Source organism: Fusarium solani, assembly GCF_023522795.1.
Source record: "Fusarium solani strain SB1 chromosome Unknown bctg00000005, whole genome shotgun sequence".
Taxonomy (NCBI): Eukaryota; Fungi; Ascomycota; class Sordariomycetes; order Hypocreales; family Nectriaceae; genus Fusarium; species Fusarium solani.
In genome coordinates this window covers 2,707,198-2,729,528 of record NW_027072153.1, presented here as the reverse complement: position 1 = coordinate 2,729,528, position 22,331 = coordinate 2,707,198, and the positions used below count along the sequence as shown (strand labels likewise).

Below are 22,331 nucleotides of genomic sequence, written 5' to 3'. Positions count from 1 at the left end.
GGGCACAGTAGCCAAAAGCTTGGCCGGGCTCTAGGAAGTGGAGACAGCGCAAATCAGAGGCTAGGCCGTGAGGGGAAAATAGACTTTCCCGATCAGAGCGAGAGGGGAGCGAGAGATTCTCAGATGCCGCCCGCCACAGTCTCTGCAAGATGACAGGGTCAGCAGCAAGCCCCTCAGTCTTGGGCTCTCAGATGCAGTGTCCTTGATTGGGCCGGGCTCCTCTCGGACGCTGCCTTAGCCCACGTCCAGTACCAGGCCACTATCATCTTGCAGGTCTGCTAGCAGGTCGCTTGCTGGGGAGGAGAATGCATCCGTTGCCAAAACGGTCTATGGCGTGTCCAGCTATTATCCTCGGACACAAGCTGCACTAGGGCGGGCAAGAGAGGAGTGCATCAAATGCCCTGGGCTCAGACTCCGGAGGGATCTCCGCATCCGCCATGGTTCTGATACGGCAACTCGAGCGAAATTTCATGGGCACCTTTGGCATCCAATGGATGCCGTACCTTGAAGCAGGGACGGTGGCGTTTGGATTCTCCTACTCCTGGAAAATGAATACTGCCACCTCCCAAGACGAGGACGAGACTTGGCCATGTCCCAATAGCCTTGACCTCGTCAGAGCAGAGAGCCACGCTGATGTGCGCCTTCTGGGGCTTGACAACCCGCCGAGAATGTCTCAGAGAAAACGTTCAAACCCAGCCCTCAACGTGGCAACATTTCTGGTTGCAGCCGGTGTGGCACAGACAGATTGGACAGGGCACGGTGAGTTCCGAGAGTTTCTTTGGGTTTGAGGTCGGCGAACGGCGTCTTCGGCATCGCAGCCGTGACAACGGGGTATGATCGATCTCAAAGCAAGCTCGTCGCAATCGAGGGGGCTATCAATTGTCACCCAATCGATCAATCGCCGTTCGATGTGACGGCGACGGTTGCGTTTCGCGGGAAGCCGACGACGGCCGAGCCCAAGCGGCCCAGAGCCCGACCACCACTACTCGGCCGAAGATTTCAACCATCTGCGGGATAGGGTCCATCGGGAACAAAGCTTGGCTCTTGGAGATGAACGGAGCGCCTGGGGCCCCAGGGCTGGGAGGGCCCGGCCCATCTCTGCTTGCATCCGAGTTGGACGGGCAATGGAGCTAAACTAGGAACTAAGCTTTGACCCAGTTGATCAGGAACTCATCGGCTGCTCGAATCCCCATCCGGTGCTAGCATCTTGACGACAGCTGGCTGGCTGACGAGCGGCGCACAACTTGGTGGACAGGAAGATCAGCAGGCGTTCTGAGGCTTTCTGACGGTTGGGATGAGCTCCATGCGATGCATCCAAGGCACCAAGGCACATCAACTTGAGGTTAACGCCCGTTCGCATGGTTTTAAACACGTCGAGAGGTGTGGCCCAAATACGTGCTACGTGCATGGATTGGCCTGGGCCCTAGAGACGGCAATGATGAGAGGGAAGTTCCTCGCTCCCTCAGCAATCGACCGTCTATCTCATAGGCAGAGCTCCAGGATGATGTCACGGACTGGATGCTCAGCCAGCCGCGCTGTACCATCGCAGCTCAATCCATCACAAAAGCAAGTGCCGTCTGTTGGTTGGGACGAGTGCATCTTCAAGGGTTCATGCTGCAGAAGTTGATAACTGACTGATCCATGGTTTACGGCCCAGGGTACGACATGGAATGGATGGCTGAGGGCTGCTCAGGCCCAGGAGCAGCAGTTAGTGGCTTCCAGCTCAACCACGGCGCATCTCCGTCGTCCAATACGGCAAGACCACCCCCAGCCAGTGGCTTTTGGGTCACATCTTGAGGCTCCTGGATGATCGCCGATGGCTTTTGGCGCATTCTGGTCTCGACCTTGACCCTCCGAGTTCAAGGTTTGCCGAGTCCCTGGCACCGGGCGGCCGTTTTGCCTCCACTGCCTACCTTGTTGCCTCCAAAACTCAACAACCAAAACCTCCGGAGCCTGAGTCCGAATACCCACGGGGCGTCACAAGGCTTTCCAAGTCCAAGAGGCAGATGCAAGCCTGGCAGATAACGTGCTGTTTGTGCGGGCTGGGTCTCGGACTCTGGGTACCTGGGCGGCGGTAGGACCCTGCAGGGGCAGGGCGACAGAGCGGCTGATGGCAGCGAGAAAAGCGACAAGCAAACAATTTCTTGTTGGTTCTGGATGACGGCGGATTTCAGGTCGCCACAGACCGGATGTCTGTCTGACTGCGTCCAAGAGGGGATGGGTGCAACGCTCAAGCTTTGGCTCGCTTAGAGAACTGAAGCTCTCCTCAGCAGCCGATCGTTCCCCAAGCTTACATACATACAGCCGCCTGCAGGCTCTGCTTACAATGCTACAGCACCTTCGGGAGATGGACGCAATTATCTTGGACCCAAGCCTCAGCAGCTCCACCTCTGTTCCCGGATCGACTGGCGCCCGCACTGATCCTCATTGGGGAACAGATGGCGACGTTGGAGATTCCGGCCGGACCAGCTGTCCAGGCAGAGTCCGTTTCTTACCAAGGACGCCAACGTTTGCTCTGCTGGACCCTATCGGAGGGCGCCGATGGAGGGAAGCCTACGCAATAGCTCCGAGCTCTCTGATTGGCCCTTGGACCTGATGGATGATGAAAGGTCTGGGCTGGGAGAGCCAGAGATGGCCTTTCCTCTACCGTCCAGGGCGGCCACGATAGAGCAAAACTCTACTGCGAATGTCGAGCAAAACGGTGCCTCTGGCTCGTTGGTGATCCGTCCGTGTACAGTACTGTAGGTCGTCAGCTCGCATGACCCCGCTTCGCAATGCAACGTCGAACCAGGATAGGTTTGACGGGGAAATGATCCGCGATGCATCGGAAAACAAGAGTCAACGGTCTCAAGCGCAAACCTTGAAGATTCTGATCTAGGGTGTCGACAATTAAGTTGATGAGGGGGCCTGAGATTCACCCTGCAAGGCAGTGCAGGCCTGTGCACTGCGACGTCCGTGACACCACGCTGCGTGGCTATCTTGGACATGAAACCGACCCTTGATGGCGCCTCCAATTTGCTGGCGTCCTCTCCAGGGGCACACCTCAATAGGCCCGAAGCCAAGGCACTTCGTATCCCCGTTTCAAATCGACCGTCCCTTATGGCGTCTTTCATAGGGCTGGCCTGGTCAGTCCGACGGGTCCGAGTCTCCGACTCATCCGGCCGGGTCACGGCCCTGACAACTCAGTCGAGCGAGGATGAAGAAATATCGACAACTCTGTGTCTTTGTTTATCGATGCACAAAGTGTCATTGCATTGTTGGAGGGCGCTCTTCAACACGGTCGGTTGCTTATGCCAGGCACACGGTCGTTTCCGCCTTGGCGCGGGCGTCTTTGGGCTGAGAGTGTACTGTACTGTGCTGTACTGTACTGGACTGGACTGTACCTCGTCTCGCGAGCAAAATCAGCCATAGCTGAAGCTCAGGAACTTTGCCAGGTAACACAAGGCCTCCCTTCCTGCCTTGGATGGCCGGGCTGTACGGCCTCTGCGTCGAGACCGTTCGCGTGTCGGGGAAGCTTTGGGGCTATCCAAAGTGCGACGGTCTGCAAGCGCGAGGGGAGAGGAAACAAGACAAGACACACAACGAGTGAGCCACATTCGCCTCGCGCACGGATCTCGCGTTCAAGGAAATTTAGCTGTGGACCTCGCACTCTGGGCGTGCTATTCCAACCACAGTTTGGGACGTTCCTGGAGGAGGGTGGTTGGTCATCGCGTCTCTCCTGACTGGGGATTGGCGTGGCAACGTCCCCTCACAGCAGAGTTTCGACGGGCTGGTGATTGCTTTGCAACTGCGCCCACTCTTGTGCAATGGCACCTGTCATCTCGTTTGCTCGACTCCCTGACACCACACCCTTTCAGAATTTTTCCCTTCAGGTGTGAGGGGACTCTGGTGCGGTTGCACATGCTTACAGTACCTCCCTCTGCTCTGAGATGGATGAGATGGATCGAGAGAAATGGTACGACATTGCTCTTTCAATAGGGTTTGATGTCTGATCGCCATCCACCATGTTAGCTCAAGCGCCGTTGCGGGTACAGCAATGTCTCCTGAGACCTTTGCAATGGCGAGTGGACGTCCCTTGCTCACCTAGCACCAATCTGGTCATCCGGAGGGGGGAAGGCATTCATCGGGAGCAGGTCGAGGGAGAAACTCGATCCCACTGACGCGGTCCAGATTGCGCCAATTGTCGACCAAATGCCTCTATGCCTCTCCTCGGCTGGTTCAATGATCTACCCGCCGCCGCCCTTGTCAAACCCACAAGGCGGGACTCGGCCGGATATCCATATCCTCAGAGGCTAGTTGATGACCCAGTCTGCGCATGTGATCATTTCCAATGTGACGTGGGGGTCGGTTTGCGTTGACTTATCAAGTCGGGTCATTTTCACATCAAGAGGTCGAGACAGCTCTTTTGCTATTCGATGAGGCAAACCCGGGGGTTCTTTGCCGTGTCTCAGTGTTCCAGGCTTCTGTTGACGACAAGGCTCTGCACTCTGGGGCCTTGACACTGTTCTGTTCTACATCCTTGCGTTGTTTGCTTGGTTAGGCAATATGAGGAGAATCCGAATTTGGACACCGGCTGTGTCAGGATGGTTCGACGAATAGCTTGGTCGGCCCCGAAACGGCCAGGTGGATGCTGCAGCCGAGTCAGTCTGGATGTCTCTAGCCAGAGCCATGACAAGGACAGCCACGATGTCATGGGGAAGTTGGAGTTGCTTCCTAGGATAAGAATCCCAAATGCCATCTCAAGGTGCCGGGTTTACCAAGAATGCTGCCATCTGACTCGTGGAGCAGCCGTTTCACTAGACAGATGGCTAGATAACGGCTCTGCAGCCGCTGGTCCAACAGCAACTCCAGAGGATGAATCACTTACATTTACATAGTGGATCAACCGCGGCTGAAGGTTGATGTCTTGCTTAACAAGCAAGGCATGCTAACGAGTAGGCTAGGGTCTCCGGTGTCAAAGCGTCGATGTTCTCTCCGCATGTGAACAATATCTGAGTCTTCTATAGACTTGACAAGAAGAAGAGGCTCACGATGCGGCATATTCGGCGCCAAGCCGGCTTCTTCCAGTCCAATCGCTATAGAGTTGCCGCGGCCCGGATGGTCTAGACCACCTAGCTGGTGTTGATGGCCAAGGAGGTCCCATGTTCACCCAGCAGGCAAAGCTGCATATATTCGAAAAGGGAGAAAACAGCCTGCTGGCGCCGACCGGCACGGGAGCCAGCCGATCACTTGAAACTGTTGAGACATAACGTCTGTTCCGCCGAGGATGACAGGATATCGATACGGCAGTTGGCTGACGATCACGGCTTCGCCCCACCAACAGGCCGGACCGGCGAGACCAACGACGCGACGGACGCGGCCCCGTGCTGGCTCTGACGATCCATGGCCAGTGCTCTTGGAACCTCTGGAGACAGTGGATTTAGGGTCGTGGATCTGCAACCATGGTTGGTATCGTTTGCCGAGGAAGTGTTTACAGGTTTTCAAAGGGGAAGGTCTTGTCTGCGCAAAGACTTCTTGTCTCAACCCCTGACCCTCTAGGCATCAACTTTGACACTTGGGCAGCATCCGCGCAAGTGCCGCGGATCTCGGGTCGCGAAGTTGTCTGCCGGTTGACTCGTTTTGTCCAAGAGGATAGAATGAAGCCAGCTGGCATTGAGAGTTTGTTATTTGGGCTGGACAGCTCGTTCCTCGAGCTGGGGTTCGTTTTGGTCTCGGTCGAGGGATTTGATAATCCCCCACCCCTGAACATCTTGCGAGTGACCATCTTAGACGCATGAGAATGGTAAGTAGGTCACGAAGGAAGGGGGGTGCCAAGATACCCAGTTCAGACAACATCTCTGGGGTTGCTCATTGCAACAGTGCCCGCTCACAAGTTGTGAAGCTCGTCATCCTAGCCTTGCACTGGCGCATCTACCAGCAGCTTATTACACAACGACGTTATCAAAGGATGAAGTAATACCATATGGGTGCATCTATCGAGTTGAATAATGGTTCTTGGTCATGGGTCGTCACGTTCATTCAGTGATGGTAGCATCAGGGCTGGGAGCCCCTGGTGACTCTGAGCTCTCACACCATCCCTCTAGTGGATTCTTTATGTACTACTGGAGAAGATGAACATTGCTTTTGAGTGGGAATCAAATTTCTCACAGCCCTCTGAGTTCGGAGCAAGGCAAGACACGGAGTGGAAGACGGATGAGAGGTGGTCAGGGGTCAGGATCGGAAGCGCCTCCGGAAACGCCCCGCCATTCCCGGCTTCCTATCATGTGCACGGTGCGCCGGTTGGTATGAGACCTTCTCTCGGGGGCTGTAAGTCGATATTGAAACTTGTTTGGTTGTTCTTGGCGAGGATCTCGGCCATCGGGTTGAATTCCCCGGCATATTCGGGGTGTATTGCATCTTTGACCCCGGGCCTTGGTGTTTTCCTCTCTCGAGCCTTTCCCTTATAGATACTTGTCCTAAATGATGCTTGAATGAAAGCCGAAGACCTGTCTTTATGTTGACACCATTACTTCCGAGCTTCCGTGTCGCTATTCGCGATTTCAATTTTGGCTACTCTCATCCCTCTACTGAGCCCTCATCAAGCCTCCCGAGGCTACGTGTATGTAAAACCTACTCTTCCGCCTGAACTTAACTAGAGGCTCGACTTGGTTGGTGGAAAAACTGTACAAATCTTCCTGGGCTTGTGTCTACATCAACCACCGACCAGCAAATAGGGGCGAAGCAGTATCAATGTGGCGGTTTCTTGTCATTTTTCTTCCCATCTCAGCATATTTAGGCTTCCATATGATAGTGATACGTCTTACAACGGCCCGAAAGTGATATCTTGGAATTAAGCCAGGACTGATGTGAGAAAGCCGGTATCGATGAGGCTCCAGGGTTAGCGTAAACTATCACGGACCTCACACAACACCTCTCATCAGACCACCACGATACAATGCCAAGACGACCAAATAACCAAAAAAAAAGAGGCTGAAGCCCGGAAAGAGGCAAATCTTCTTAGATAAAAGTAAGAAAAAAGTTTCGACTCTTTTGTGGATAATGGTACGATTTTTCATGAGATGGGGCTTTTCCGGCTAGATGGAAACCAAGAGGGTGGAGTTTCCCAAGAGAGGAACTACGCCTTTCAACGCTAACTAGACCAACTTTGGAGTTTCCGCGGCATCTTGGCGGTGATAACGTGAGCACGGCAGTTGTTGGACTCTTGGTGTTTTTGCCTCACTCGTACAATAGGGGGTAATCGTGTGAGAAGACAAGGCCGATGAGGCTCTTTTGGAGAGAAAACTTTATTTTTATGTTTGGAGTTTGGACTTGGCTTTCGGTGAGAAGGCGGATGAGGAATCATCCGGTTAGTCATGAAGAGCATGAGGGCCTTTATCGTGTGAAAACATGTGTCTTGTCTTCTACTGGGTTGTCTTCAGGGGCAAACATACTCGAATGACTTGGACTTTGTGTCTTCTCTTGAAAGAGTTATATGGCCCATACCAAACTATCAAAAATTCCTTCTTATTTACCCATTCATGCACACATAACTCTGCTATGGCCTTCTTTGGGTCTCGAAGTGGCCTGGCTAAGGTGGCAATGTCTGGTGCTTGAGTGCCTTGGACATTTGAACAATTCAAGAGGTCTTCAACAGGTACTCTCTGCCCTTCAATATAACTTTTCTGGGTCGCAAACCTCAACCGTCGCCGCTGTATCGAAATATGAAAGGCAGCCATGCTGATTTGGAGAGACAAACGAGGGCATGTAGTAGGTATACTTTGAGTGAAGATGCTTCGGCTGTGCAGAAACAACAAACCCAAACAATGGGCTGTTCCCCCAATAAACAAGTGACAAATATCAAGGTTTCAAAGCTTCAAGTCTCAATGCTTATATTGAGCCATCGTGCAAGCCCATTTTTCTCTCTGGCAAACCTCACTCACACGCAGCAGACACCCCGGAGACCACCAAGGCCCCTTCCCAGCCAAATCCCCCCAAACAGAAGTGAACCAGCATCTCCAACATTTTCATCGAATCCTGAAATGACATTGAACATGGACGTTCCTCGACAGAAGTTCGGCCTTGTCCGTCTCCCCCCATCGTTGATGATGCAAATCTTTGACCAGCTGCCAAAAGCATCCCATCGTGTCCTCGCCCTGGTCTGCAAAGAATCATTCGAATATTTCTGCCCAAGTGGAAAGTTCCCAGAGCTTGATAGAAGTGACTTCTTTGAGCTCTTACTCCTCTTGGAACAAGGAAGACCGGATACTTTCGTTTGCTTCAATTGCTTGAAACTCAGCTTGATTGACCGTGATGGCCAGAAAGGCTGGCAAACCCACAGACATCAAACTTGTGGTCCTCAAGTCAAGAATCTCTGGTCATTCATGGCCATTTCAAAGTTTGGGCGAAGGTACCAACAAACACGGATCGAGTTTTTGCCCGAAGGGACTTGGAAACCAGAAGCCCAAGGACCGGAAATCACCTTCGCTGAGGCTCACCTTGTTATGAACTGGCATCGCACAGGTGGACGATGTGGCTTGCCTATCAGCATTTTCCAGCGCCACCACTCGTTTATACGACTCATTTCTCTCGAGAAAGACGACATCCTAGATGACCACTTTCCACTCGAACAGTATCAACCAGATGACTCCTGGGCCACACTTCTGAGCAAGGAAGAATGGTTAAAGAGCCAGAAACAATTACACGGAGCCCAGACACTCTTAGACGATCTAGGCGCCGCTACACCTTGGGCTTTCACGCACGATTATAAAGCCATGGTTATCAACGACGAGCTCTACTTGTCACGGACGCACCATATCAGAGGGCCCTTTGTCACGTTGAGAAAGCTTCTCGAGGTTTTGGAGACACTGACTCTGCCAATATGCGAGCATATTCGGTGTTGTGAATGGGCGCCCTACCCTCAAGAACCTTGGAAAAGAACAGAGGGATCGTCATCGGAGTTCATTTTACGTGATTGGGATTATTCGCTTTTATACAGGCGGAATTATTATTACACCGACCATAGAAATGGCTTGCAGCGAGCCTGGGCGAACTCGTGCCAGTTTTGCTTCACCGACTACATCGCCAGCCTTGAGGAGGCAACAGTGACAGGCGTCTGGAGTTTTAAACTCGTGATCTATCACTGGCTTGGGAGATGTCGTACGCCTGAGGATTCTGGCTGGGCTCAGTTACACCGGAGGTCGAGCGAGCAGTTGCGTCCGTGGCCGGTGAAGACGGTGAGGGAAGATAATGTCCTGTCCGTATTCATCAAGTGGCGTGAAGCCACAGGATATGCCAGCTCTTTATAAGGAAGTGAAGGCAAATGGAAATGGGCGATGTGGCATTGAAGACGGTACTGGCAGCCTGCTGAAGAGTTGGGTGAATGTGGTGTTTGGAAACCACCATCTGGAGATAAGCACAGGTCTTGACCTGGGTGCCATTTGGTAGTTTTTTGTCGGTTAAGTAGTTTGTAGAAACCAACTTATTAACACACTCTCTTCCGTTTTCATCGTATGCCTAGGTATATCAGAATGAGAGAGAGCGAGAGCGGGATCACGTCTGTCATAAACGTGTGTGTCCCCTCAAAAAACTCAGCCCTCTGACAATCAATCGACCACGTGCAAGGGGGAAAAGCAGCCCACGCATTCTTTCTGGACATGAAACGAGGTATGCTCTAAATGATCTCCAAAAACACTTCTTATAGCAAGTGAAAGGGATTTTAGGCTTGGCGTGGGATGCTCTTCTGTAGATTCGACGTTGGTTGATCTATCCTCAGTCTGTTGGCTGGTCGGGATTTGAGATTCTCCGATCGCGCAATCACGGGTACGGCGATACCTTCAGCGAAAGCGCAGATCCAATGCCAAAAATATTCCTTCACATAATGACAGCCTTCACAACAACTGTGATGCCCTTGCATGCGATTCGTTCAAATACCATCAAATACAACTATTAAACTATCACAATCATCTTAACACTGCTTCTAAAGTTAATAATTCTTTTTTAATAGTCATGAAGAGCAGGCTCTTGATCTTCCTTTGGCTTTCTGCTATGATAACCACTTATGCTTTTGCCAAGATGATTCTAGGGTGGACCGTAGTACAGGGACCATTTTGTGGGGGGGGGGGGGTGGGGTAGGTACCTGAGTGCCCCTCCCGAAAATCGGCTGCCTGATCCCACCATCGACCTCGACTGGAGCGGCTATGTCGGTGTAATCCACGAGATCTTTCATAAGAACGCCCTGGCCCACCCCGACAGGCCTTGTGTGACCGAGACTGAGAGTTCAACGTGAGAATACTCGATTTTGATTCGCTTTGACAAGCCGCGCACAGGTGGACTAGGTCGCCAACCAGGACATTCACCTACCGGCAGATCGACGAGGCGTCCACCACCATTGCCAACTACCTACACGATGCTGGCATCACCAATGGAGATGTTGTCATGATATTTGCCCACCGCTCCGTCGAGTTGGTCTGCGCCTTCATGGGAACTCTGGTACGGCTGACCATATTCGCCTCGAATGTTAGCCAGCTGACCGGCATGTTTAGGCTTCTGGAGCCACAGTAACAGTTCTTGACCCCCTTTACCCGCCGCAGAGGCAGCAAAGTCCGTGGGTTCTATTCCCTCCCCCGCAAGCAGTTTGTCTAAATAAATTTAGTCTATCTCGAAGTCTCCCAGCCCAAGGCCCTGATTTCCATCGGCAAGACCACTGACGAGAATGGGTATATGTTTGTCGCGTCGAGCCCCCCTTCACCAGCGTAGCACTACACTTGGACATGGCATTTCCTTTCTGACAATCTAAACTTAGTCCCCTTGCTCCCTTGGTACAGAAGTATATTGGCGAGGACCTGGGCATCAAAGTACGGATCCCAGAACTCCGCCTCAGCGATACTGGCCTGCTATCTGGTGGCGACAAGGAGGGCGTGGATATCTTTGACAGCTTGCGAAGCAAGGCTTCGTCACCTCCCGATGTTATTGTTGGACCAGACTCATATCCTACGCTTTCCTTCACCTCGGGAAGTGAGGGACGACCAAAGGGGGTGCTGGGTCGTCATTACGGTCTGACCAGATACTTCCCCTGGATGGCCAAGCGTTTCAACCTCTCGTCCGAGAGCCTCTTCGCTTGTCTCTCCGGTATCGCCCATGACCCCTTTCAACGAGGTGAGTGGCAGCTTTTACTATGACATTCGTGCCGGGCTAACCACCGAGGCCAGACATCATGACACCATTGTTCCTCGGCGCTCAGCTGCTCATCCCGGCCAAGGAGGACATCCAGCACGAGAAGCTGAGCGAATGGATGAGACGTTGGTCACCGACTACAACTCACCTCACTCCTGCGATGGGTCAGATCCTTGTTGGTGGCGCAACCGCCAAATTCCCCGCCCTGAAGCAAGTCGTCTTCGTCGGCGATGTCCTCACTACACGTGACTGCAAGGCACTTCGCCAACTGGGTCCTTCATGCTCCATCATCAACATGCTGGGCACTACCGAGACAAGTCCGCGGTGACGTATTTCGAGATTCCCTCTGCCACAGAAGACCCGGAAGCCCTCGACTCGCTTGGTGATACCATCCCCGCAGGTTGGGGGATGCAAGATGTTCAAATCCTCGTCATTTCTCGGGAAGACAACACCAAGATTTGCCCCGTTGGCGAACAGGGCGAGATATATTTCAGAGCGGCTGGTTTGGCTGAGGGTTACCTCGGCGATCCCCAGAAGACGGCTGAGAAGTTCGTCGACAACTGGCTGGTTGACAATGCCAAGTGGGTGGAAGCTGACAAGGCCAACGACAAGGGCGAGCCATGGCGCCGCTACTACAAGGGGCCCCGTGATAGGTTATACCGAACAGGAGACCTTGGTCAGTATCTCCCTTCGGGAGCTGTGCGTGTCTCTGGTCGTATCGACTCTCAGGTTAAGATTCGCGGTTTCCGGATCGAGCTCAACGAGATCGATGCCAACCTGGGCGGCAGCCCCTTGGTCCGAGACGTCAAAACTCTCGTACGAAGAGATCGTAACGAGGAACCCACGCTTGTGAGCTATATAGTTCCCGAGATCTCCGAGTGGAAGCGCTGGCTGGAGGCCCAGAACCACGAGGACATCGAAGACGAGGGTGTGGAGATGGGGCCTACCGTGGTCTACCTCAAGAGGTTCCGTCGTATGCAAGCCGAGGTGCGAGACCATCTCAAGCCTCGTCTACCCGCTCACTCGGTGCCCTCCATCTACGTCATGCTGCAGAAGCTTCCCCTTAACCCGAACGGCAAGGTCGACTTCCCGAACCTACCCTTCCCCGATGCTGCCGCGAGAACAGAGGACGCCTCGGAAGAGGATCTGAAGAGTTGGGAGGCCCTATCTGAGACGGAGAAGACCCTTGCCACGCAGTGGTCGACGCTCATCCCGGGCCTCAACGCCAAGACTATCAGGTATGTGGAACGGAGTATTACTCTATAGATCAGATGCTGACCTAGCCCAGGCCTGAATCAAACTTCTTCGACTGTGGTGGACACACTCTCCTGGCTCAGCAGCTCCTCCTCAACATTCGAAAGAGTCTGGGTGCTGACATCACCATCGGCGTCCTCTACGCGAACCCCAGTCTCAGAGGTCTGGGATCCCAGGTGGACCGTCTACGCAGTGGTCAGGCTGCTACAGTTGACAAGGCTGTCGACACCGTCTACGCTGAGTCGTTTGACGAGCTGATCAACACGCTCGACGACAAGTATCAGAGCGCGGATCCAGATGCTTTGAGCCCATCGAGTGGCGCCACATTCTTCCTCACTGTTGCTACAGGTTTTTGGGAGCCTACCTTGTCAAGGAGATCCTGGGCAGAGAGAACACCAAGCTCATCGCGCACATTCGTGGAGCCAAGGGACTTGACTTTGCCAAGGATCGTCTGACGAGGTCACTCAAGGGCTATGGTTTGTGGTAGGGCTCGTGGGCCGAGAGGATCGAATGCGTCCTTGGTGACCTTTCCAAGCCTCGTCTTGGGCTTGACGATGCCAGCTGGAAGCATGTCACCGAGACAGCGGATGCAGTGGTCCATAACGCGGCATATGTTCATTGGATTGCTCGATACGAGCAGATGATGCGTCCCAACGTCCTGTCTACTATTGAAGCAATGAAGCTCTGCAATGAGGGAAAGCCCAAGCTATTCTCTTTCGTCTCGTCGACTTCGACTCTAGACACTGACCACTACGTCAAGCTGTCTCACGAGCAAACCGCGACTGGACGCGGAGCGGTGCTTGAAGCCGACGACATGCAGGGAAGCCGTGTTGGCCTTGGTACTGGTTATGGCCAAACCAAATGGGTAAGTATGCCCTTACAGAGGAGATGTATCAAGCTAAATGTTTCAAGGTGTCTGAGCAGCTCGTCCGGGAAGCTGGCAAGCGTGGGCTCCGGGGTGCTGTTGTCCGTCCTGGATACATTCTCGGCAGTCGTGAAAACGGTGTCTCAAACACCGATGATTTCCTGATCAGACTTTGCAAGGGTTGTGTCCAATTGGGCGCAAGACCATTGATCATAAACTCGGTGAACGCTGTTCCCGTGGACCACGTTGCCAGAGTTGTCATTGCCTCGGCCCTCAACCCCCTACCCGGCGTCAACGTGGTTCACGTCACGGCGCACCCAAGACTTCGTATGAACGAGTTCCTCTCGGCATTGGAGTACTATGGCTACAAGGTCCCCGAGGTGGACTATGAGTAGTGGAAGACGCAGCTAGAGGAGTTTGTGTCTGCTGGTTCCACCGAGAAGGATCAGGAGCAGAGCGCTCTCATGCCTTTGTTCCATATGGCAACCTCGAACCTGCCGTCGACTACGCACGCCCCTGAGCTTGACGACAGAAATGCCGTAGCCGTGCTCAAGGCCGACGCCGACCGCTGGACTGGCGTCGACGACAGCGCCGGCGAGGGTATCACCCGCGAGGACATTGGAAGATATTTGCGCTTCCTGGCCGAGATCAAGTTTATGCCTTTGCCGACCGGAAGGGGGCGCGAGCTGCCCCCATCGCGGCCGACATTGCGCAGGCTCAGGCACAGTGGGGAGTTGGAGGTCGCGGTGGCGCGGCTTAGAGAAGTGCTTGATGATGCAAAAGTCGACCATTCAAGTTGATGATGGGGATGAAAAGTACACGGAAATTGATTTGTATTTGAAACTAGAAAAGATGAAAAGCATATCCAAGGGAACTAGGATATGCGCCAGATTGGTAGAGAAATAGTTGAATTTTGTACTGTGAAAGCAAGATAACCCTCATATCGGCCGTGACCTTGATTACCTACTTGACACTTGGTCCTGTCTCAACCAGCATTTAGACCTTCTTTACGAGCTTGGGTAGATGACTGTGTTTAACTGAGAGGTCACTCTTGTTAGAACTTGGTTTTGGCCCTGACAATCATGTGCAGCTGCCCTGGTATGCGGTTGGCGGGCTTGTCCTTGTCACGCGCAGCAACTCGCACAACAGGGCCGGTCCTGGAAACCAAGTGCCGAAGTCCTGGTGCTTACAGTGCAGTACAGTATATACGAGTGGCTTGCGAGGCAAGATCGCTCATCGTACATATGTATGTAGGTGCTGGCACCAGGAAAGGCCAGCCCCTGGCACCAACTGTCGCCTCCTCGGGCCGTCAAGCGTTCCTCGAGGCGAGGACATCTTTGCATTATGACGGATTCAGATCGGCTAGCAGAGTAAGCGACACTTGTCTGAATGTCTAAAGTGATCCTGCTCTTGGGCGAGTGAAACGACACACACAGATACGGCTTCAGCTCCAGGTAGGGTCTATGAGCCAGACACGCAGAAGGCCTGGCTCAATTGGATAACTGGATAACAGAACATGAAGAATCGGAGTCGACTCACTTGCTCTCGGATATTAGGTGGCTTCTTTATCGCCTGATGATGAACAGGTAGAGGATGAAGGCTCCTCACGGTTTAAGAAATCCGAAGGTCGACAGAGAGTAGGCCATTGCTTTACCGAAATAATTACACGAGAGTAGCTTCCCACCAAGATGAGATATCATCACTCGAGCATGCAAGTTGCCACGCGACGTTGCATTGCCGGCTGACTTGGTGTTGACCCTCAAACACTCGAAGAAGCCACACACAAGCAATATGATGCATCGTGATTCAAAAGGCTACGGCCCGTCTTTCTAAATCTGGCATCTACCCTCCAACTCTTCTCCGGATCTAGCCAAATGCGAGTCTAGCTTCAGGTCCCACCCGGAGAGAATTGCCATTGGGATGAGAAACGAGGGCAGTGAGGTATGCCGATCTTGGAAAGATTTCCCCGAAACTAGGAGTGAGGGGGCGAAAACTATTGATGAGAGGTCCCTGAGCAAGCGCCGGGAAGTTCTTGCTAATTTTGAGGTCATAAGATGAAGATGCTTTCGAGACGAAACATCCATGTCAAGGCGCAGGTCGGCACTTGAGATCGCAAGGCTTCCCCGGGTCATGCTCTCGTCTCGTGGGGGGAACTACATCCTACGCAAGGTCCAGGCGCACGCATGGGGTAGTCTGCGGCGACCAGCTGGGGTAAAATCAGGCCATGATGCTCAACGCGATGGTGTTGATAGGTGAGAGTGAGCATGCACGATCAAGATGGATCTTGAAGGAATTTAGGCGCGTGCGAACGGGATTGCGGCTCCTGTCTTACTCGGAAACTGGCCGTAGAGAGAGACTTGTTGGTTGTAACTGAGGGTCTTCTAGAATAGACCCTTGACTTGTCTCACTTGAGGAGATTGACATTTGGTTCGGGTGATCAACTTGTGAAGAAGGCTTCTACACTCGTGGTAAGCTTCTAGAGTCTTGTCCGGGCGCCAATGCTCGGCCGAGAATTACTAATCTGGGCAGCATTGAAGGATCTAGAGATCTACTCGTGTGCATGGTGATGAGGCAAAACCAAGGGTCCAACATCCAAGATTCAACGCTCCAGGGCAAGGGCCGGCCGGTTCCTGTTTGGGTACCTGTCAAGCAAGATTCTCCGAGCTGTCTTCATCGCCCAGCTCCGGCCGTGACCCGGGTCCGTTTACCGGTTCAATTTTCCCCGCGTGACGTAGAAGAAAAAAAAAGTTGGAGCTGAGACAGGGGAAAACAAAGAGATGAGAGGTTTTCGGCGAATCGAGGCTCATCCAATTCAACGTGGTTTGCAGAATCCAGCCCCCGCGATATCTGGGTTCTTCTCCACATGGGAGAACCATGATGCTAATTCTAGTTCGGTGGAGCCGCATCTGAGGGTGTCCCTGAGGCCCGAATAGGATATGCCCGGCGGCTCTAGGAGAATACGGCAAAGGGGCGTGGAGAGGTACAGATGCCATGTGGCGTCTCCCGGCGGATCTAACCCGTTGTAGACCTCTAAACAGAGAAACTCTTTCCGGTCACGATCCACCGTCCCCAGACGTCGGCCACGGCGAGGGCAGAGTCAACCACATCGAGGCCAACTCTATGAGGGAAGACGAGGCCAAACATCCACTTGGATGACGCAGATTGGTCATGACGCGGAGGCAAGATCCAATTCTTGTGCGGGGGAAGGATATGCAAACTTGGGTGTGGAGGGGATCTATCTCGTTGAGATGGAACTCGAGATGGACGAGACAAGAAACTACATAAAGACCCTCGAGACACGACCTTGAATCGATTATTCTCCAGACTCATCATCCTCTCTCAAGCAATCCCTTGAACATCACAAGCACATTCAAAGCTTGTCTCACAATATCAACCTCAGTTCCCTCACCCCTTTCACCACTTACACACACTCCATCAATCACAATGGCTCCCGGCGCTGTTGTCGACGACTTCACCAGTCACGACGGCCAGGCCCTCGAGGCCCTCTCTGACAAGATCGACGACGTCAACGTCATCAAGTACGACGAAAAGTCCAAGTTTGACAACGAAAAGGACAAGAACACCTTCCGCCAGTACGCCGACGCCACCGACCGCGTCAAGAACTTTTACCGCGAGCAGCACCACAAGCAGACCGTCTCGTACAACCTGGCTGCCCGCAACCGCTTCTACAATGCCACCCGTCCCCGCGCCGAGATGACCATCTGGGAGGCTATGGAGAAGCTCAACACCCTCGTCGACGAGTCCGACCCCGACACCTCGCTCTCCCAGATCCAGCACCTCCTCCAGTCCGCCGAGGCCATCCGCCGCGACGGCAAGCCCCGCTGGATGCAGCTGACCGGCCTCATCCACGACCTGGGCAAGCTGATGCTCTTCTTCCCCGAGCTCGAGACCCAGGGCCAGTGGGATGTTGTGGGAGACACATTCCCCGTGGGCTGCGCCTTCAGCGACAAGATCATCTACCCCGAGACTTTCGCCGAGGGCAACCCTGACGCCAGCAACCCCGACTACAACACCAAGTACGGCATCTACTCTCCCAACTGCGGCCTCGACAACATCATGCTCAGCTGGGGCCACGACGAGTACCTCTACCACGTCGTCAAGGATCAGTCCACCCTGCCCGACGAGGCCCTGGCTATGATCCGTTACCACTCCTTCTACCCCTGGCACCGCGAGGGCGCCTACCGCCACCTCATGTGCGACAAGGACTACGAGATGATGAAGGCCGTCCAGGCCTTCAACCCCTACGACCTGTACTCCAAGAGCGACGGTGTCCCCGACGCCGAGAAGCTCAAGCCCTACTACATGGAGCTCATTGACGAGTACTTCCCTCAGCGCGTCCTCAAGTGGTAGATTGTGCGACGGTGAAAGAAAAATAAAGCGTTATAGAGCATGTATTTCTTTTGAGTGTTTGCAGGCCAGGGAATAAGGCCATGGGATTTAGGGATATATCGAATTGAGCGAATGAATGAATATAAATCGTTGACGATCACTGAATCAAAGCCCATTGAATGTGAAAAATGTGAATGAAAAGAACTCGATGCGAGAAAGCAAGCCTTGCTTGCTTGTAAAATTTCATTGCCAAGCAGGCCTATGAGGCTGTAATTGCAGTCTCCGCACACACTTGTAACGAATTTCTTTGACGGATCGTAACTTGTAGCCTATTCGGTTGATAATTGGTAAAATAGGCCTCATCGAGTGAAACTCGCATTTTTGCTGTCCAGGCTAGAAAACATCAAGTGTCAAGGGGAAAATGAAGCTATTCCCAGTCACGGGCAATATTATTCGCAGGAAGGCTTTTGAACCGATAAGACCGATAAGAAAAAAAAAGTTGTTTGAAGGCCAGTGAGTTTTTCCGAGGCTTGTGGACTACGCCGTAAGAGGTTAGAGACTTGACCCATTAGCCAATCACGTAATGATCCGCCCAGAGCTGCCCCTCAGTCAGTTGGAAATTTGGAGGAAAGAGCACCGAGACCCAAGAAAGATTATCGAGGTCTCGCTGAGAAATCGACAATTCCTCCACCATCTCCCCACGACATCTCGACACCCTCGAATCCAAGATGGGAGCCACAAAGAGAAAGCGCGATCAGGCTGAAGAGTCGAAAGCCGCCGAGAAGCCTGCTGAGACACAAGTCGAAAAGCCTGCGCAGCAGCAGCAAGAGGAAGAGACTTCCTTCGTCGATCTTGGTCTTGATCCTAGGCTTCTCCAGGCCGTCGCGCAGCAAAAGTTTGCGAAGCCTACTCTTGTGCAGCGCAAGGCCATTCCGCTTGCTCTCAACGGTCAGGATGTTCTCGCAAAGGCTGACTGCGGTTCTGGAAAGACTGCCGCCTATGTCCTGCCTCTGCTGTCGAGCATCCTGAAGCGCAAGACTGTACGTACATGCGATTCAAGCCTGAGGTCATACCGTTCACTAACCATTGTACCTGCAGGCCGACTCTACTGCCTTCACAGCCGCTCTCATCCTCGTACCGACTCGCGAGCTTGCCGACCAAGTCTTCAAGGCTATCGAACAGTTCGCCAGCTTCTGCGCCAAGGACATTAGCACCGTCAAGTTGACCGACAAGGTCTCCAACGCCGTCCAGCGCGCCCTCCTCTCCAACTCCCCCGACATTGTCATTTCGACTCCCGCGACCGCATGGCACAATGTCAACTCGTCCGCCCTCTCGCTCGATAAGCTCACGCATCTGGTCCTCGACGAGGCGGATCTTGTCCTTTCCTACGGTTACAGCGAAGACCTGGAGAACCTTTCGCGATCCGTTCCCAAGGGTGTCCAGGTTATGATGATGAGTGCGACCCTCACCGATGAGGTTGATACGCTCAAGGGAATCTTCCGACGCGACCCGACATTGCTGGATCTGAAGGAGAAGGAGGCTGAGGGCGAAGGCATCACTCAGTTTGTCGCCAAGTACGTGCACGGCGGTTTCCTGCATGCGGTACGATTGCTAACAGTCTATAGGTGTGGTGAAGACGAAAAGTTCCTTTTGGCCTATGTCATTTTCAAGCTCCGACTCATCAAGGGCAAGTGCATCATCTTTGTCAGTGACATTGACCGATGCTACCGATTAAAGCTCTTCTTCGAGCAGTTCGGCATTCGAAGCTGTATTCTCAACTCGGAGCTTCCCCTGAACTCGAGAGTGCATGTTGTGGAGGAGTTCAACCGAAATGTGTACGACATTATTATCGCCGCTGACGAGAAGAACGATATGCTGGGTGACGACGAGGCCGCTGAGGGCGAAGGAGATGAGACCAAGGAGAAGGCTACTGAAGGAGATGACGATGCTGAAGCGGAGACTAAGCGACCAAAGAAGAAGGCCAAGAAGTCTAAGGGTGACAAGGAGTATGGCGTATCAAGAGGTATGCGATTGGTCAACTGATCGAAAGACTGGCCAACCCATCTTTCGAGGCATATCAGATCATCTACTAACAATAACTATAGGTGTTGATTTCAAGAAGGTGTCGGCAGTCATCAACTTTGATCTTCCCACCACAGTATCATCATACACGCACAGGATAGGACGTACAGCCCGAGCTGGACAGACCGGCATGGCCCTGTCCTTCGTTGTCCCCAAGGAGCTCTATCGGAAACACGTTCCCACCTCAACACCAACTGCCGAGAAGGATGAGAAGGTCATGGCCAAGATCATCAGGCAGCAGGCGAAGCGAGGCAAAGAGGTGAAGCCTTACAACTTCAACATGGAGCAGGTTGATCCCTTCCGATACCGAATGAACGATGCGCTGCGTGCCGTCACCAAGGTGGCTATCCGAGAGGCGAGAACGAGGGAGCTTAGACAAGAGCTACTCAAGAGTGAGAAGCTGAAGCGGTATGTCGACATCTGATGTTCGATTCATAACTATTTGTATTGACAAACTACACCAGGTACTTTGAGGAGAACCCCACCGAGCTCACACACCTTCGTCATGACGGTGAACTGCGAACAGCCAGACAGCAGGCTCACCTGAAGCACGTCCCCGAATACCTCCTCCCCAAGGACGGCAAGCAGGCCTTGACAAAGGACATAGGCTTCGTGGCGATGAGAAAGGACCGCAAGGTCAAGGGGAAGAAGGGTCGGGGATTCAAGGTTGGATCAAGGAAACGGGATCCCCTCAAGACGTTCAAGGCGCGGCGGAAGACGAAATAGACGATAAGGGGTTGAGTAATGGTAGCAGCGTTTTTCATAGTTTTGGGGCGAGATACCTTGCATTGGAAAAGAACTATTGCCTTTTAATTTGTTGCTATCCCGGTTCCTATGACGTTTGTTAGCCTTAACCTCAATATCTAAGCATCAACGTTACGCACCACACCGTTCAGCAACCACCTCGGACTTTACACCTTTCTCCGTCCTCCCCTATCAATTGGCCCATCAACCCGATCTACTCTCATCGCTTGTCTCGTAAAAACCTTGTTCGAGACCCTTTCCCGCAAAACCTGAAGGTCTGTTGCCAGACGTGGTTGGTCGCCCGAGTGCCGAGCTTAGTCATTCATGCACGATGGCCAGAGCGCCGGAGACAACGGGGCCTTTCGGCCGGGTTGAAGGTCCGGGTTGCGGACTGACACCGGAAGACAGAATGTTTTCACGGAAATTTTAATGAATGACGGAAGACTAACTGGAGAGGGGGAAAGTATAAAGAGGGACTTGGAGAACCTCGTTGAGGGATTGTTTGGAGCAGACAGAACAGACAGACATCTTCAACTGGCACTTACACCATAACTCCGAGATCTACATCAAGCTTCACTTGTTCTACGAAACACCATGGCTCCTCCTGCGCAGCTTCCCCTCCGCCAACTCGGCAAGAATGGACCAAAGATCCCAGCTGTAGGCTTTGGTCTCATGGGTATTAGCATCGGCTACGGTGCCACTGAGTGTGTAAACCCCAAGACGACATGGACGCCCCCTCACTAACCATCCTTAGATCAGACGAGGAGCGTCTCAAGGTCCTCGACCGTGCCTGGGAGCTGGGCTGCACCAACTGGGACACTGCTGATGCCTATGCTGACAGCGAGGACCTCATCGGCAAGTGGTTCAAGCTGCACCCTGAGCGCCGCGAGGACATTTTCCTGGCGTCTAAGTTTGGGCTCAAGGTGGTCGACGGCAACTTCGTGACTGATTCATCGCCCGAGTATGTGAGGGAGTGTATCAACAGGAGTCTGAAGCGTCTCGGTGTTGAGCACATTGATCTTTACTACATGCATCGGGCCAGAGAGGACGTGCCTATCGAGAAAACGGTCGAGGCCATGAAGCAACTGGTAGAGTAAGTTGACCCAAGACACGGTTCAGCAGAAAGGGGGACTGACAACGAAAAGGGAGGGCAAGGTCAAGTACCTGGGTCTGTCAGAAGTCTCGTCCACGACACTCCGCCGCGCCCACGCCGTGCATCCCATCTCGGCCGTGCAGGTCGAGTACAACCCCTGGACACTCGACATCGAGGGCCCCTCAGGAACGTACCTCCTCAAGACGTGCGAGGAGCTTGACGTGTCCGTCTTTGCCTACTCACCCCTTGGACGAGGCATCTTGACGGGCAGGTACCGCTCGGTCGACGACTTTGAGGAGGGAGACTTCAGACGGAACCTGGCGCGGTTCCAGGGGGAAAACTTCCGCAAGAATCTGGTGATCGTGGACAAGTTCAACGAGCTGGCGAAGCAAAAGGGGTACACCTCCTCGCAGCTCGTCCTGGCCTGGCTTTTAGAGCAGAGCCCACGCGTGTTTGTGATCCCCGGCACCAAGAAGATCAAGTATCTCGAGGAGAACGTGGGAGCGTCGCGAGTGACGGTGAGCAAGGGGGAGGAGCAGGAGCTGAGAAGACTTGTGCTCGAGGCCGGGGTTGAGGGAGGACGAGATCCCACGTTTGGGAACTACACAGACACCGCTCCTCTCGAGACATGAGTGTGGCCAGGAGCGAAAGCAAGACCTACTTTCGATAGTGCCGCGCGTATTCATGCCCAACTTGGCCAGAAGATTCTTACCCCCCTTATGCAGTGTGCCCACAAAGTATCTTACCCACGTACTCACTCTGTAGACGGTCCCGGCCTTGTTAGGGAGTTCA

General features: G+C 53.3%; 6 protein-coding genes across 6 annotated transcripts; all 6 read left to right on the top strand.

Moving 5' to 3' along the window:
- Positions 1-437: 437 nt before the first annotated feature.
- On the top strand, positions 438-1,276 carry MRS44_009305 (uncharacterized protein; the record flags this gene model as incomplete). Its single annotated transcript, XM_065621244.1, has 2 exons — positions 438-759; positions 1,167-1,276. The coding sequence occupies 2 exons, from the start codon at positions 438-440 to the stop codon at positions 1,274-1,276; spliced, it is 432 nt and encodes a 143-aa protein (XP_065477316.1).
- Positions 1,277-8,030: 6,754 nt separating this feature from the next.
- MRS44_009304 (uncharacterized protein) lies at positions 8,031-9,284 on the top strand (the record flags this gene model as incomplete). The annotated part of the gene is made up of 1 exon (XM_046282775.2): positions 8,031-9,284. The coding sequence occupies one exon, from the start codon at positions 8,031-8,033 to the stop codon at positions 9,282-9,284; it is 1,254 nt and encodes a 417-aa protein (XP_046125482.2).
- Positions 9,285-9,984: 700 nt separating this feature from the next.
- MRS44_009303 (uncharacterized protein) lies at positions 9,985-14,070 on the top strand (the record flags this gene model as incomplete). Its single annotated transcript, XM_065621243.1, has 11 exons — positions 9,985-10,071; positions 10,345-10,467; positions 10,521-10,578; positions 10,631-10,694; positions 10,781-11,133; positions 11,187-11,468; positions 11,507-12,389; positions 12,440-12,854; positions 12,893-13,270; positions 13,318-13,650; positions 13,714-14,070. 11 exons carry the CDS (start codon positions 9,985-9,987, stop codon positions 14,068-14,070), a joined length of 3,333 nt encoding a protein of 1,110 aa, XP_065477315.1.
- A 2,644-nt stretch (positions 14,071-16,714) lies between these two features.
- On the top strand, positions 16,715-17,641 carry MRS44_009302 (uncharacterized protein; the record flags this gene model as incomplete). Its single annotated transcript, XM_046267927.2, has 1 exon — positions 16,715-17,641. The coding sequence occupies one exon, from the start codon at positions 16,715-16,717 to the stop codon at positions 17,639-17,641; it is 927 nt and encodes a 308-aa protein (XP_046125484.1).
- A 707-nt stretch (positions 17,642-18,348) lies between these two features.
- Positions 18,349-20,428, top strand: MRS44_009301 (uncharacterized protein; the record flags this gene model as incomplete). Its single annotated transcript, XM_046277779.2, has 5 exons — positions 18,349-18,660; positions 18,719-19,194; positions 19,246-19,643; positions 19,726-20,110; positions 20,167-20,428. 5 exons carry the CDS (start codon positions 18,349-18,351, stop codon positions 20,426-20,428), a joined length of 1,833 nt encoding a protein of 610 aa, XP_046125485.1.
- A 612-nt stretch (positions 20,429-21,040) lies between these two features.
- On the top strand, positions 21,041-22,171 carry MRS44_009300 (uncharacterized protein; the record flags this gene model as incomplete). Its single annotated transcript, XM_046282776.2, has 3 exons — positions 21,041-21,150; positions 21,201-21,539; positions 21,592-22,171. 3 exons carry the CDS (start codon positions 21,041-21,043, stop codon positions 22,169-22,171), a joined length of 1,029 nt encoding a protein of 342 aa, XP_046125486.1.
- Between the last annotated feature and the right edge of the window lie 160 nt (positions 22,172-22,331).